Source organism: Dermacentor albipictus, unplaced genomic scaffold (assembly GCF_038994185.2).
Source record: "Dermacentor albipictus isolate Rhodes 1998 colony unplaced genomic scaffold, USDA_Dalb.pri_finalv2 scaffold_14, whole genome shotgun sequence".
In the NCBI taxonomy this organism is placed as follows: domain Eukaryota; kingdom Metazoa; phylum Arthropoda; class Arachnida; order Ixodida; family Ixodidae; genus Dermacentor; species Dermacentor albipictus.
The window spans coordinates 13,665,932-13,679,698 of NW_027225568.1; the positions used below are offsets into that span (position 1 = coordinate 13,665,932).

General features: G+C 46.2%; 1 protein-coding gene and 1 long non-coding RNA gene across 3 annotated transcripts in view; both read right to left on the minus strand.

The window, feature by feature from the left end:
* The window catches only part of LOC139051705 (uncharacterized), a 95,491-nt gene that overhangs the window by 21,467 nt on the left and 60,257 nt on the right, over window positions 1–13,767 (minus strand). For both annotated transcript variants that reach the window (XR_011509503.1, XR_011509504.1), the window contains one exon: window positions 6,590–6,683. This is a non-coding gene — a long non-coding RNA (uncharacterized lncRNA). The remainder of the gene's footprint in view (window positions 1–6,589; window positions 6,684–13,767) is intronic.
* LOC139051734 (probable ATP-dependent RNA helicase DDX43) lies at window positions 10,363–12,837 on the minus strand. The gene has a single exon (XM_070528719.1). The coding sequence runs from the start codon at window positions 12,671–12,673 to the stop codon at window positions 10,523–10,525; it is 2,151 nt and encodes a 716-aa protein (XP_070384820.1). The 5' UTR covers window positions 12,674–12,837; the 3' UTR covers window positions 10,363–10,522.

Here is a 13,767-nt window from a genome sequence, read left to right on the forward strand (position 1 = left end):
GTTAATGAGATGGGTCGCAGGGCATCGATTGTTGGTCGCTTCCCTGGTTTGGGTATGACAATGATCTCGGCATGCTTCCCCTCTGGTGGTAAGATGTTCTTTTGCCGCAGAGAGTCATTGATATATTGGGTTAGCTTTTTGATTTGCTCCTGGCTGAGGCTGCGAATCATGGCATTGTTAATTTTGTCAGCGCCGGCTGCAGTGTTCTTGGTGCAGGCTCGTGCGGCTGCGTATACTTCGGATTCGGTTATGGGGGCGTCCAGCTCCTTGCTGGCACGTCCTGCGTATCGCTGTGTGCATGGAGGAATAGTCGTCCCAGTTGCACCAATGTATTTGTCTTGTAATGCTTTTAATAAAGCTCCATCGTTGCATGGGAAGGTGTGAGCGATGCGTTTGAGAGTTCTGTTTGCTTCGGATTTCGATTTTGCGGGATCAGTTAGGTTCCTTAAGACGGTCCATGTTTTTGAGGTTCCTAATGTCCCTTTGAGAGATTCACAGAACTGGCGCCAATTTTGGTGTGCCAATTCAGTGGCGTAGTTTTGCGCCTCTTCCGTGGTGTTTGCGATTCGTAGGCGTAGTTGCCTGTTTAGTTTTTGACGTTCCCACCTTCTTATCAACCGGCGACGTTGCTGCTATAGCTGAATGAGGTGTGTGTCGACTTCTGGAGTTTCTGGAGTACGTTGTATAGTCTCCGTGGTCTCTTCGTGTGCCTTACAGATACCGACAGTCCATTCTGTGATAGATGTGATCTTTTGTCACTTGTCTGTGATGATTGTACGGAATCGGGTCCAATCAGTGATTCTTGCTATGCCAAGATTTCTTCTGTTTTTTTGTAGTTGAGATAGAGGTGCTTACGATAGAATGGTCGCTCCCAAGGGTCTCCCCCAGGTTGGACCACGTAGCTTCTTTGACATTTTTGACTATGGTGAGGTCGGGACATGTGTCGCGGGTGACGCTGTTTCCCTCCCTTGTTGGGTATAGCGGATTGGTGAGGAGTCGCATGTCCAGCACAATGAGTGCATTAAGGATGAGGGGGCGCACCGATGAAACTTTCACGTTTTTCATGCAAACAAAGCAATCTTTTCCCAAGTACCATGTTGTACACAGTCAGAACGATAGCAAAGCAGTCAGAATGATCTCACCATTTGTTGTAGCAAAATACCTTACGGAAGCAATTGGCCCCGGCTATAAAGTAACGAATATAGGAAGTGGTGATCTTCATCTCAAACTTCGCGACAAACCACAATATGACAAGCTCTCGAAACTTGTAGCATTTGGGGAAATTCCAGTCTCAGTGGGCCCACACAGATCCATGAACACAGTGCGCGGGGTCGTCTCAGAAGATGACCTTCTCGAAATGAGTGAAAGCGAACCACTAGAAGGATGGCAAGACCAGAACGTAGTAAAAGTGCAAAGAATAACATTAAGGCGAGATGAAAAACAAATACCGACCAAACACATAATCATTCCTTTCGGAACCAGAAACCTGCCTGAAACAATAGAAACCGGCTACTGCAAGCTACGTTTTCGACCATATATCCCAAATTCGCGTCGATGTTTCAAGTGTCAGCGTTTTCGGCATGGGTCGCAAACCTGCAGAGGGCGTGATACTTGCGCTAAATGTAGTTCAGCAGAAGACGCCTCAGACATCTGCACTTCAGCACTGTGCTGTGCCAACTGTAAAGGAGATCACCCATCCTACACGCGATCCTGCCCCTCGTGGAAGAAAGAGAAACAAATCATAGAACTGAAACTGAACTGAAAGTAAACTGAACCTATCTTTTCTAGAGGCACATAAACGTTTCGCTCTCCGCAATCAGTCTAGTACTTCCTACACCGATGTGGCGCGCCGGGGGGCAGCGCTACATCATTCGGCGGCCGCCCAAGTAACACAGAGTGTGACCGTGGTCACGCCATCAGCACCCCCCCCCCCGCTGGAACAGCCAGCGCTGCAGCGGCCCCCGCAAAGGAGGACCAGCAGACCCTAGGGCCTGTTGGACACACGGCCACTGCCCCAGCAGATCAGCCCAACATTCCCGCGAAAGTGCCCGCCGCGCGGGCAGTATCCACCGCCCCAGATGAGGTGATGGATACGAGCACAAATTCGGCGTCTCAGACGCAAGAGGAGCGGCGCAGCTCCCTCGAGCGCACCCGCCAGATAGAGAGATCTCGTTTCACGGGGCCTGGAAAGGTCTCGTGAGATTCATTCATTCATTCACAAAACTTTATTAGTGTCCTGAAGCCCGGTCTTTTCAGACCGAGGCCGGCCGCGTCCACGTCGGCACCGCCAGGCCGAGCCTTATGGCGTCATCGTGAGATAATCTAATCTATATTTCTTAGACACACAGCACAAAACACATACATTATGGATACACAGATATTACAATGGAACGTTAGGGGTTTACTTCACAAGATAGGCAACATTAAAGAACTCTTAAATGAGTACAATCCAAAGGCGTTGTGTGTGCAAGAAACGCATCTTTATCCTTCACGCACGAACTTTCTCCGGCAGTATGCCGTTTATCGAAAAGACCGCAACGACGCTTTTGCCCCGTCTGGCACTGTGGCAATTATTGTAGATAAGGGTGTTGCTTGCCAGAAACTACAGCTTAAAACAACTCTAGAGGCAGTTGCAGTCCCTGCGGAACTGTTCAATAAACTGATCACAATTAGCTCTGTATACATCCCCGATCGCTGATGATATTGCCTTGCTCAGTAACTCAGGAGACCAACTGCAATGCATGCTCACTGACCTGGAGAGGCAAAGCTGAAGAGTGGGTCTAAAAATTATTCTGCAGAAAATTAAAGTAATGTTTAACAGTCTCGGAAGAGAACAGCAATTTACAATAAGTAGCGAGGCACTGGAAGTGGTAAGGGAATACATCTACTTAGGGCAGGTAGTGACGGCAGATCCGGATCATGAGACGGAAATAATCAGAAGGATAAGAATGGGCTGGGGTGCATTTGGCATGCATTCTCAGATCATGAACAGCAGGTTGCCATTATCCCTCAAGAGAAAAGTGTATAATAGCTGTGTCTTACCAGTACTCACCTACGGGGCAGAAACCTGGAGGCTTACGAAAAGGGTTCTACTCAAATTGAGGACGACGCAACGAGCTATGGAAAAAATAATGATAGGTGTAACGTTAAGGGATAAGAAAAGAGCAGATTGGGTCAGGGAACAAACGCCATTTAATGACATCTTAGTTGAAATCAAGAAAAAGAAATGGGCATGGGCAGCACATGTAATGAGGAGAGAAAATAACTGATGGTCATTAAGGGTTACGGACTGGATTCCAAGGGAAGGGAAGCGTAGCAGGGGGTGGCAGAAATTAGGTGGGCCTATGAGATTAAGAAGTTTGCAGGGACGCCATGGCCACAATTAGTACATGACCGGGGTTGTTGGAGAAGTATGCGAAAGGCCTTTGCCCTACAGTGGGCGTAACCAGGCTGATGATGATGATGATGACATCCCCCCAAACTACCAACTTTCAAAAACAGAATTTCACAACTTTATCTCTGAACTGCCCGAACCCTACATTGTCGTTGGCGATTTTATTGCACACAACACCCTTTGGTGAAGCCGTGGTTGTGATGCCACAGGACGATTAGTTGAAAACTTGCTCCTCACTACAGATGCTTGCTTGCTTAATGGGAAAGAACGTACATTTTACAGTATCGCAAACAAAACATTTTCATCTATCGATTTAAGCATCGCAACGAGTTTACTCTTGCCGCATCTGGAGTGGAAGGTTATTAAGAATCCCTACGAGAGCGATCATTGCCCCATTGTCATAAAACTAACAAAAGGTGATGAGTGCTCTCCACATGTCTCCCGGTGGAAAGTCTATGGTGCTGATTGGACACTATACAGGGAGCTGACACATTTGACTTCGAATGACATCTGTAATCTTTCTATCGAAGATGCAGTGACATATTTCACGGCGTTTATAGTTGATGCGGCGTCAATATGTATCCCCATAACAAATGGATCGCCCTGTAAGCGACATGTTCCATGGTGGAATGACGACTGCAAGAAAGCGCGTAGAAATTAAAATAATGCCTGGAACAACCTTCGAGACTCTCCAACTACACAGAAGTTGATCATTTTCAAGAAAATAAAGTCTGAGGGTAGAAGAACGCAGCGCCGTGCCAAAAGGGAAAGCTGGCAAAGATATATTTCTAGCATGAACTTTTATACTGACGAACGAAAAGCCTGGAACAGACTGAATAAAATCAAAGGTCGGAAACTCATCCTCTACCATTAGTAAACACGCAAGGAAATACTCTTCAAGACAAAGCTGACTCTCTAGGGGCAGACTTTGAAAACATTTCTAGCTCATTGCATTACTCCGATGCATTTCTTAGATACCAGCAACAAGCTGAGAGACGGCTTCAGGACCTAAAAGGAAAGAGTACTGAATCCTACAACCGTCCTTTTAATGTGGCGGAATTTCAGGCTGCACTACATAGTTGTAACAAATCAGCTCCTGGAACCGATCGAATAATTTACGAGATGATTCAACACCTACATCCCGAAGCACACAAAACACTCCTTTCTCTTTTTAACGCCATATTCTCTGCCAGCTATATTCCGTCAACCAGGAAGCAAGCAGTCATAATCCCTATTCTGAAAGAGGGCAAGGACCCGTCTTTGGCCAGCAGCTATAGGCCTATAGCCCTAACAAGCTGCCTATGTGTGTTTTTTCAGAAAATTACTAACCGCCGCTTGGTGCATTTTCTTGAAAGTAACAAGGTACTAGATCCCTTGCAGTGTGGCTTCAGGGAACACAGATCCACAACAGATCAACTAGTCCGTATTCAGACAAATATCCTGGATGCTTTGGTGCACAAACAGTTTTCCTTATTAGTATTTATGACATGGAGAAAGCATACAATACTACTTGGCGTTTCGGAATTCTTCGTGATCTAGCTGGAATGGGCATCCGAGGCAACTTGCTAAAGGTGATTCAAAGTTATCTGTGCAACCGCACATTTCATGTTCGTAATGGTAATGTCCTATCTCGTCTATTTACTCACAAAACAGGTGTGCCACAAGGTGAAGTGCTGAGCTGTTCTTTATTTCTTGTAAAAATGAATTCGCTCCATACAATCATACCACGTACAATGTTTTATTCCGTATACGTGGATGATATCCAAATAGGTTACAAGTCATGTAATCTTAGCATCTGCGAGCGACCGGTGCAGCTTGGTCTGAATAGGTTGTCTAAGTGGGCAGAAGAGAACGGCTTTAAACTAAACCCTGAAAAAAAGTACATGCATTCTTTTCTCCAATAAGAGAGGGGTAATACCGGAGCCCGTTATTGATCTCAATGGAAAACAGCTATCTGTTAGTCATGAATATAAATTTCTAGGCCTCATTTTAGACTCCAAACTTTTATCACACACTTAAAATATTTGAAAATGAAATGCTCGAGGACAATGAATCTATGAAGCTCTTGTCCCGCACATCTTGGGGAAGTGACAGAGGATGCCCCTTGAGCTTGTACAAGAGCCTTATATGGTCACGCCTTGACTACGGAGCCATTGTGTATAACTCTGCGACGCCTAGTGCTTTGCAGATGCTCGATTCCGTCCAACACTTGGGTATCCGTCTTGCTACTGGTGCGTTCAGGACTAGCCCCATAGAAAGCCTGTATGCTGAACCTAACGAATGGTCCCTACATCTTCAAAGAACATATTTAGGTCTCTCATACGCCCGCAAAGTGAAATCAGATTTCCATCATCCATGCCATTCAGTCGACCTGTCTACGGCTAGGCTTTTCCGTAACCGCCCAGGCACTAGGCCTCCTCTGTCCCTTCTCTTGGAAGCAATGTTTAGAGTGCAAATTTAGAGAATGTCATAATGGCAACTACGCGGCTTCCACCGCCTTGGGAGTGGAAGACTATAGAATGTGACCTGTCGTTTGCAGAAACATCAAAACGAGCACGTGAGGCACACATACGGTCACATTTTCTTGAGCTTCAGGAGAAATATTCTCGTGCTGAATTTTACACAGATTCCTCTAGGTCTTCTTCTGGTGTTGCTTACGCACCACTAGGACCAGCATTCTTAATATCCGGTACATAGAGCCCATATATATGTATCTTTACAGCGGAAGCATATGCAATACTCTCTGCAGTGAAGCACACCAGGCAAACCAATCTTACTAGGGCTATAGTGTTCACAAACTCATTGAGTGTAGTGCGAGCCCTTAAGAATGTACGTAAACATAAAAACACTGTCTTTATTGAACTGCATACATTGCTATGCTCAGCTTATAGTGCTAAACAAATGATCATCCTATGCTGGGTACCTGACCACTGTGGCATAAATGGCAACGAAGCTGCTGACGAGAAAGCTACTTCAGTAGCTTTTAGTGACACGGACATAAACATACCCATCCCAGGCACAGGTCTTAAAGCATACTTGCGTCACAAGCTCAAAATCAATTGGCAGAAACAGTGGAATGCTGAGATATCAAATAAACTGCACTTGATAAAACCCAAATTAAGATATTGGATATTGGAGTGAACATCACGATATAACGAAGTGCTCCTTTGCCGATTAAGAATCGGACACACTTACGGCACTCACTCACACCTCTTGACTGGGGGGTATCCTCCCACTTGTAGTAAGTGCGGCCAAAATATCACAGTCCTGCACGTTCTTATTCAATGCCCTGCAATAGAAGCACAGAGGAAAAAGTATTTCATTTCCGCATATCGCGAAAATATTCCTCTTCACCCGAAATTTTTTCACAGCAATGAACCGCTTTTGAATCCGAGACTAGTTTTAGAGTTTTTAGCTGAAACAGACACTCTGGAAATCATTTGGCCAGGAAATTTTAGCTTAAGTATAACAGTCCTGCACTCAAAGGCTTTTTTGAAGCTAAAGTGTGAATGTTATGTTTTATTGCATCATGATTTTAACGAAACTCCATTACTATAGCCCACAGCACTACTTAGCCAGTGTCATTATTTTATCAAGTGTATATTTCACGCCACCCACAGCGACCGATTTTAGGCCTTTTTACAGCCATGTCACATATACCATTAGAAATTCATTGCCTGCATCATTCACAATGCACCGTTAACATAACCTTTGTCATGGTGCTCTTTGGCCATGCCTGGCCCTTGCGCCATAAAACACCACACATCATCATCATCGGCCAGAAAGCCATTCATCCAAAGAAAGATGAGGCAGAGACAGCTTCACTTGGAAAGCTGTAAGGCGGTCTAAAATAATGGCTTTTTTGTTTGGCCAGCACAAGTTCTACGAGTTTGCTTAGAAACTACCGCTACTGTGCAGCAATGGTGTGTCCGGCAGCAGAAAGTGCACCTTCACTTTGAGTAAATGTTGCAGTAAATGGCAAAGCACTCTTACAAAAATTCAGAACAGTAAACAGCAAGCTCTTGTATCTGCCACACAGCCGTATCTGCCATCCTGCCCCTCCCCCTGCGAAGGCATGGACGGCACTGGCGCACTGCCAGTCGGTGCAGTGACTTTGGTCTCCAATTCTTTGCCTAACTATATCGTGAAATGTAAACACGAATGAACACAACTAATGTATAGAACGAATGAACGTGGATTTATAAAAAAAATGGGTGTGCATTCCTTTCATCACGATGACCACCGATCAAGACAATAAATTTGTTCATACGTTTATCCAAATTCCATGTCACCTCTATGTCGCGTGCTACACAGCTTCGCTGGCCATCCACCTTCACAATGTGCAATTGCTCATGATTTTTTTTAGTTATTAAGCTACATGCCAGATATGTCCACACATTTCACTTCACGTTTCAGAAGCACCATTGTTTATACCTTTAAGGAATAGGACGAGGAAGTTCTGCTGTCAATAGACCTTCTCACTCCTGCAAGGCATAAAAAGATACACCGACATTTCGGCAAAGCATGCTGCGCAAAAAGAAATTCATATGTTTGGAGATGGTTGCCCGTAAACCTGCCCCACTCAGTGTCTGCTCTCAATTTATAAACAATCCCAAGCAGCAATTTCTCACAACGTTAGGCAGACACTGAAGCACATTGCACCTTTCTGTTACAGTACAAGAATACTAGCACCATCCATGGCAGCTTGATAGAAGTGCTACCGTTTGGCGAGTGTACTTAGTCACTCAACTGCAGGCAGCGATTGTCCTGCCCACCTCATTTTTTTTAGTAAAGCAACAGCTTTCTTTACCTATTTTCGCTACTTTGGATGGATGGACAATTTCAAACAGTAACCAGTGGCACATATATAGTAATAACCGAAGTTGTCTACTAGCTTGTCCCTCTGGGTATGTGGACAACCTGTGGCTGGCTGGTGTCTGACCTAGTAGACAACTTGGGTCACTGGGTATGTGCCCAGACAGACAACTTCAGCACTGCATGCGTGATACCGGTATGTGGACATTTTTGGCCAATCCTCCGCAATGGATGTGCCAAGGTGACACAAGGAGGATGTAGGCTCAAATACATTGAAGCTAAAGCACCCCATCTGCAACAGAAACCTCCATGTCCAGCACATGCACTTAAACTTAATGCATTGCAATGAAGCTGTAGCCAGCATACTAGTGATAGGGGAGGCTGCAAACCTATCGCTGACTTTAAAATTCATCGTTAGTAATTTCTGTCACAATTTCTTCACTTATTCACACATAGTGTCGATCCTATACAAAATTACAACAGGTGCTTCACAATCGAAGAGAGCGGCACAACTCTCTTCAACACAGGGCGAAAAGTCACTGAAGAATTCCGACTAGCACTATCATCGCACACGCGCTCTAATGATGTGCACAACATACCACATGGCCTTCAAAATTGACACAGCTGCAATTTTTGTATAGAGCTGCTCTTGTGACAAGCATACTTGAAACTTCACTAGGGAAAATTACACAACTCAGCAGTGCTTAAAATAAATGTTGCGGATGTGTGGCAAAAATTGCATTATGAGCCATGAGCTACACACACAAGGCCATTCATAACATAATCATAAACGACACATAGTTACAGCAATTTTATGAGCCCCACAGTCACAAAGGCATTGGGCGGTTCTTTTTTAAGTTACTTCCACTTCAGGGGAAGTCCCCACTATTACGGTCATAGCACAATTTTGTAAACACGTTAAACAGGCATTCTCGATTCACAGTGGCGTATGCACTGAATTTTTACAGAGTTCAACCAAAGCAAAAACAGATGCCAACTAGAAAAAACTAAAGTGCTTGGACATGGCACGCATTCAATGGCCCTTAGTTTGATATGTACTCAAGCATGCCTGCTCATGCCTGTGTAACAGAGATCGAAATACAAAAAGCCGACCTCCCCTCCCAAACATTCCAAGTGCAACTGCTGACTGCTTTGTTCCAGAGGGTCCCAGCTGTCGTGGCAACGAAAGTGTGCATTAGAGCTAAATCCGGTTGACTTCTTTTGCCTATTTTTACGCAGATCCTGTATATGTGGCTACCTACAACGAACAGACCCTGCTTCAACACAACATTGATCTGTTTAAAGCAAAATGCCAACACTTCAGTCATGGCAACATCAGCCATTGGAGATTTCCCGACAAAAATTTATATATGCATGCACACACAAAAGTGCGGCTGAGCATGGCAATTTGCAACAGCACATGCACAATGAGAGTACAGCACGCGCATTTTGAATGAACCAAATGAAATGTGCGGCAATCCCAGTGCCAAACAGCTGCAACATGCAATAATTGCTTAAGGTAGTAACAGGCACCTTTAGTCATATCGTTCAAAGCATGCCAATGGCACCAACAGCTACTTGTTTGCAAAAATAGGAAAACTACTTTTTCCAAATCAGCAAACATTGTAGTCAAACAGAAAGCAAAAATACGCCTTTAGTTTTGCAGAATGCCTTCACTGATGGGCTAGTCAGTGCAGGTTTACAATAAGGCTTATGGCAAACACGATGACACAAGGCAGCAACAGGACAAGACACATTGTCCCATCTCCTTGTGTAGTGTTTGCACTAAGCCTTCTATGAACCTAGTTTTGTGATGCTAGCCTACAATGTCTCACTGCCACATAAACTGCGTGTGATAGATGCTTGTGTACTCCTGGCTCACACCACCTTGGCATAATTTTGCGAATCATGCCTCATGAGGTGTCTCAAGTTATAGCCAACAGTGCCTTTTCAAAAGGCCTCACCTTCATTCAACACTGCTTTTTCTCTCCTCCATTCACCAAGAAACAGAACGCGCTAACAAAGCGCATGCAACTTGCAAAGTGGCACCTAGAGGTGCAAATGCCGGCAGGCTATGTTGCACATGTCAAGAGGAGGAAGGCAATGTGCTCTTGACTTCATGCTCAGCGTAAGCAAAGCTGCATGCAGGGTCATCAACGGTTCATTTATTTGTCAATCTTTAATACCTTTTTGCAAAAAACAACACCACAAATGAAAAAGTCTTTGCATGGTAGTGTGTAGTCACTGCCACATGATGAACACTTAAAAGTTATTCAAATAACTTTGTCAACCGCATATCAAACTACTGTCCTCTCACCAACGGTTGCGATGGCCACCACCCCAACTGCCACCGCACCAGCCGCCGCCTCGGCCACCGCGGTCTATGCCAAAGCTACGCTCTTCCTCAGCACGGCGTTCCTTCCAAGCATCAAAGCGCTCAGCCATTGAATACAGCTCAGTGGGGACATCTTGGCTGGCTTCCTCGAAGATCTTGATAAGCTCGCCAGCCTGCCTCCAGTCGCCACGAGTTATAAGCGTGACCGCTGTGCCTGTACGCCCAGCTCGACCGGTGCGACCCACGCGATGGACATACTCTTCCACGTTGCGAGGGAAGTCGTAGTTGAAGATGTGTGTCACATCTTCGATGTCCAACCCTCGTGCGGCAACGTCGGTGGCAATCAAGATGCGCACCTTGCCCTCCCGCAGATGGTCGAGTGCTTGCTCGCGGTCGCACTGTTCTCTGGAACCATGGATGGAATCGCAGTTGATGCCGGCCAGGACAAAGTAGCTTGCCAGGTGGTCCACCGTGGCCTTCCTGTCGACAAAGACGATCACTTTGTCTTTGGGCTGCATGGAGTAGAAGAAAGCCAAAAGCTGCTCCCTCTTCTCCTCTTTCTCGCACAGGATGACCCTCTGCGTCACTGTGTGCACTGCGGCGAAGTCCAAGGAGCTGATGAACACCTGGAATGGGTTTGTCATGTACTTCTGGCAAAGACAACGCACACTCTCTGGCCAAGTGGCAGTCATCATGACTGTCTGCCGGTCAGGCCTTATGTCCAGCATCACATTCCGGATCTGTACCTCAAAGCACGTGTCCAGCAAGAGGTCCGCTTCATCCAGGACCAAGAAAGTGACAAAGCTAAGGTCGATTAACCTGTTCATGACGAGGTCATTGAGGCGGCCGGGTGTCGCGATGACTATATCCACGCTAACGTTGACGGTCTGTATCTGCTCTCGCCGACTGCCACCGCCGTAGATACATACACACTTTATCCCTCGGTACTGGTATTTCTTTGCTTCCCGCTCAATCTGCTGTGCAAGCTCGCGTGTCGGAGCTAAAATCAGGCACGACGGTCCTTTCCTCTGCTCCCTTGGAACAGGCTGGCTGTCGATGTGAATCATGGCTGGTAGCAGGAATGCCAGAGTCTTCCCTGTACCTGTCTGTGCGATTCCAATGAGGTCTTGACCTTGCAAAAGGATCGGCCAGGCCTGGCTCTGTATTGGAGATGGCTTCGTGAACTTGTTTTTGTAGATCTGGTCTAAGATTTCTGGATAGCTTGAAAACGCTTCCTCGAAAGTACTCACGGGGTTAGTTGCTACGCCTGCTGGCGGCTCATTTTCTGGACCCAAGTACTTTACAACTATGTTATTGTTGGCTGCCCTGAAGGACGCCGCGTCCACTGCAGACATGGATGTAACCTTACAATCTTCAACGTAAAAATTTTTCCTTGTAGGTGCAAGAGAGGCCCAGCGGTTCTTCGCCTCTTCATCGCTCTTCGCAAGCAGCTTGGCCCAGTCAAGCAAAGGCACTGGTTCTTCGCTTTTGCTGGCGCATGCCGGCTCTTCCGGCTGATGGATGATCGCGTCGATGAGCTCGCGAGCTTTGCGACATGCCTCTTGGGAGCCCCAGAGCTCGATCGTTCTTTCAAAGCAATCTGCGTCGTCTTTCTTGACCGATATCTGGGCGCCACTTGATTCTTCTAGTTTGCGAATCCTGGAACCACCTTTGCCGACGATCCTGGCGGCGTCATTCAATGGCACCTTCATCACTTGAGCACCCGGACGCGAAACATTTGGTCGTCCATAGACGATCGCGTAGATTTGGTCAAGTGCTTTGCGACGTCCCTCTTTTGATCCGCAGATCTCGATCTTGGTGTGACTGCCCTCTTCGTTGTCTTTCTTCACGGAAATCTTCGTGCTACTCGAAACCTGAAGCTCGCGGATCCTGGAACCACCTCTGCCGATGATCCTGGCAACATCGTTGGTTGGCACAGTGATCACGTCGCCAGCCAAAGGGCGCGACGCATTGGTTTCATAGTTCCACGGGCCACGGCCCCTACCAGGCGCTGCGCCGAGGTTGCCTCCTTCGCCGAAACGCCGGCATCCTGAAGTCGGCTGCGATGGCGGAGGAACGTAGTCTTCCTCGATCCACTCGTAATCTCCGTTCTTCGAAGCGGCGTCCATAACAGGGGAAACAGCGTTCTCTGGCCGAACGACGGTCAGCAAGGTACCATAGGCCCACTCAATATAAAACAGACCTGGTGACAACGAAATGTTTCCAGGAAAAAAAAATAACAGCGAGCAGCTAGACAAAAACGGACTGGCTTACAATAATTCGTTTGATGCACTGTCTGGCGAAGCACGTGCTAAGAGCGCGGTCATAGAATAAAGAACCAACATTAGAGAAGGGAAACTGTACCTTCCAAAGTGGTTCGAAAATAAGAAGCGGCAGCGCATGGAACTAAGCAGGGGGCCCGACAGATGGCGCTACTTAAACAAGACGAGGACTTTTTTTTTAGTGCAATATCCAATATGCCCGCTTTGTCACTGATTCGTTATCATTGTGCTCATCCCTTACTGCTTCTAGCGATTCTCGCGTCATGAGGCCATTTCAATCATTGGTACCTGGTTACTTGAAAAGCGTGCGTTTGAGTTGGGTGCCTGGTCATAAAGGACTAATCATTAATGAAATTGCAGACTCTCTAGCCAAGGCATCGATAAGTGGCCCGATTCTCCCTTGCTGCCCTTTGACTGCTTATGTTACTGCTGCTAGATTTTGCGGGAGTATCATTATACAGTCAGTAGAAGGCTCCGGCATTACTAACTCTGTGGATTACGGACATCTCCTGCACCCTTGGAACAGATTTTTGCCGAACACGGAAAACAAGTTTCCACCACGAAGCTGCGCTGCCATGTACCTGCATTGAACTTCTACCTCCACAGGTCTAGTCTGGTCCCCTCACCATCATGCTCATTCTGTGGCGAAGTAGAGACAATCGACCATCTCGTGTTGTCTTGCAGACGTTTTTCTATTATAAGAAAAGTACTACTCGAAATCCCGCTTCGCTCTATTGGTCTAACTTTATCAGTGCCTCTGATCCTATCTTTTGGAGCCTCCATTGTTGGGTTCAGCCACAGAAATGTTTGCTAGGCGATCCAAAATTACCTCATTGAGACCAATAGATTTCCATGTTAGATTGATCGTTCTCCCTTTCAACCATAACTTTATTTTATTTCTTATCTATTATGAATTATTATTATTTTATACCCGGTTTTCA

Bases quoted from the DNA above. Each gene is read 5' to 3' on its own strand.
- LOC139051734 (XM_070528719.1), bottom strand. From the start codon at position 12,673: ATGGACGCCGCTTCGAAGAACGGAGATTACGAGTGGATCGAGGAAGAC.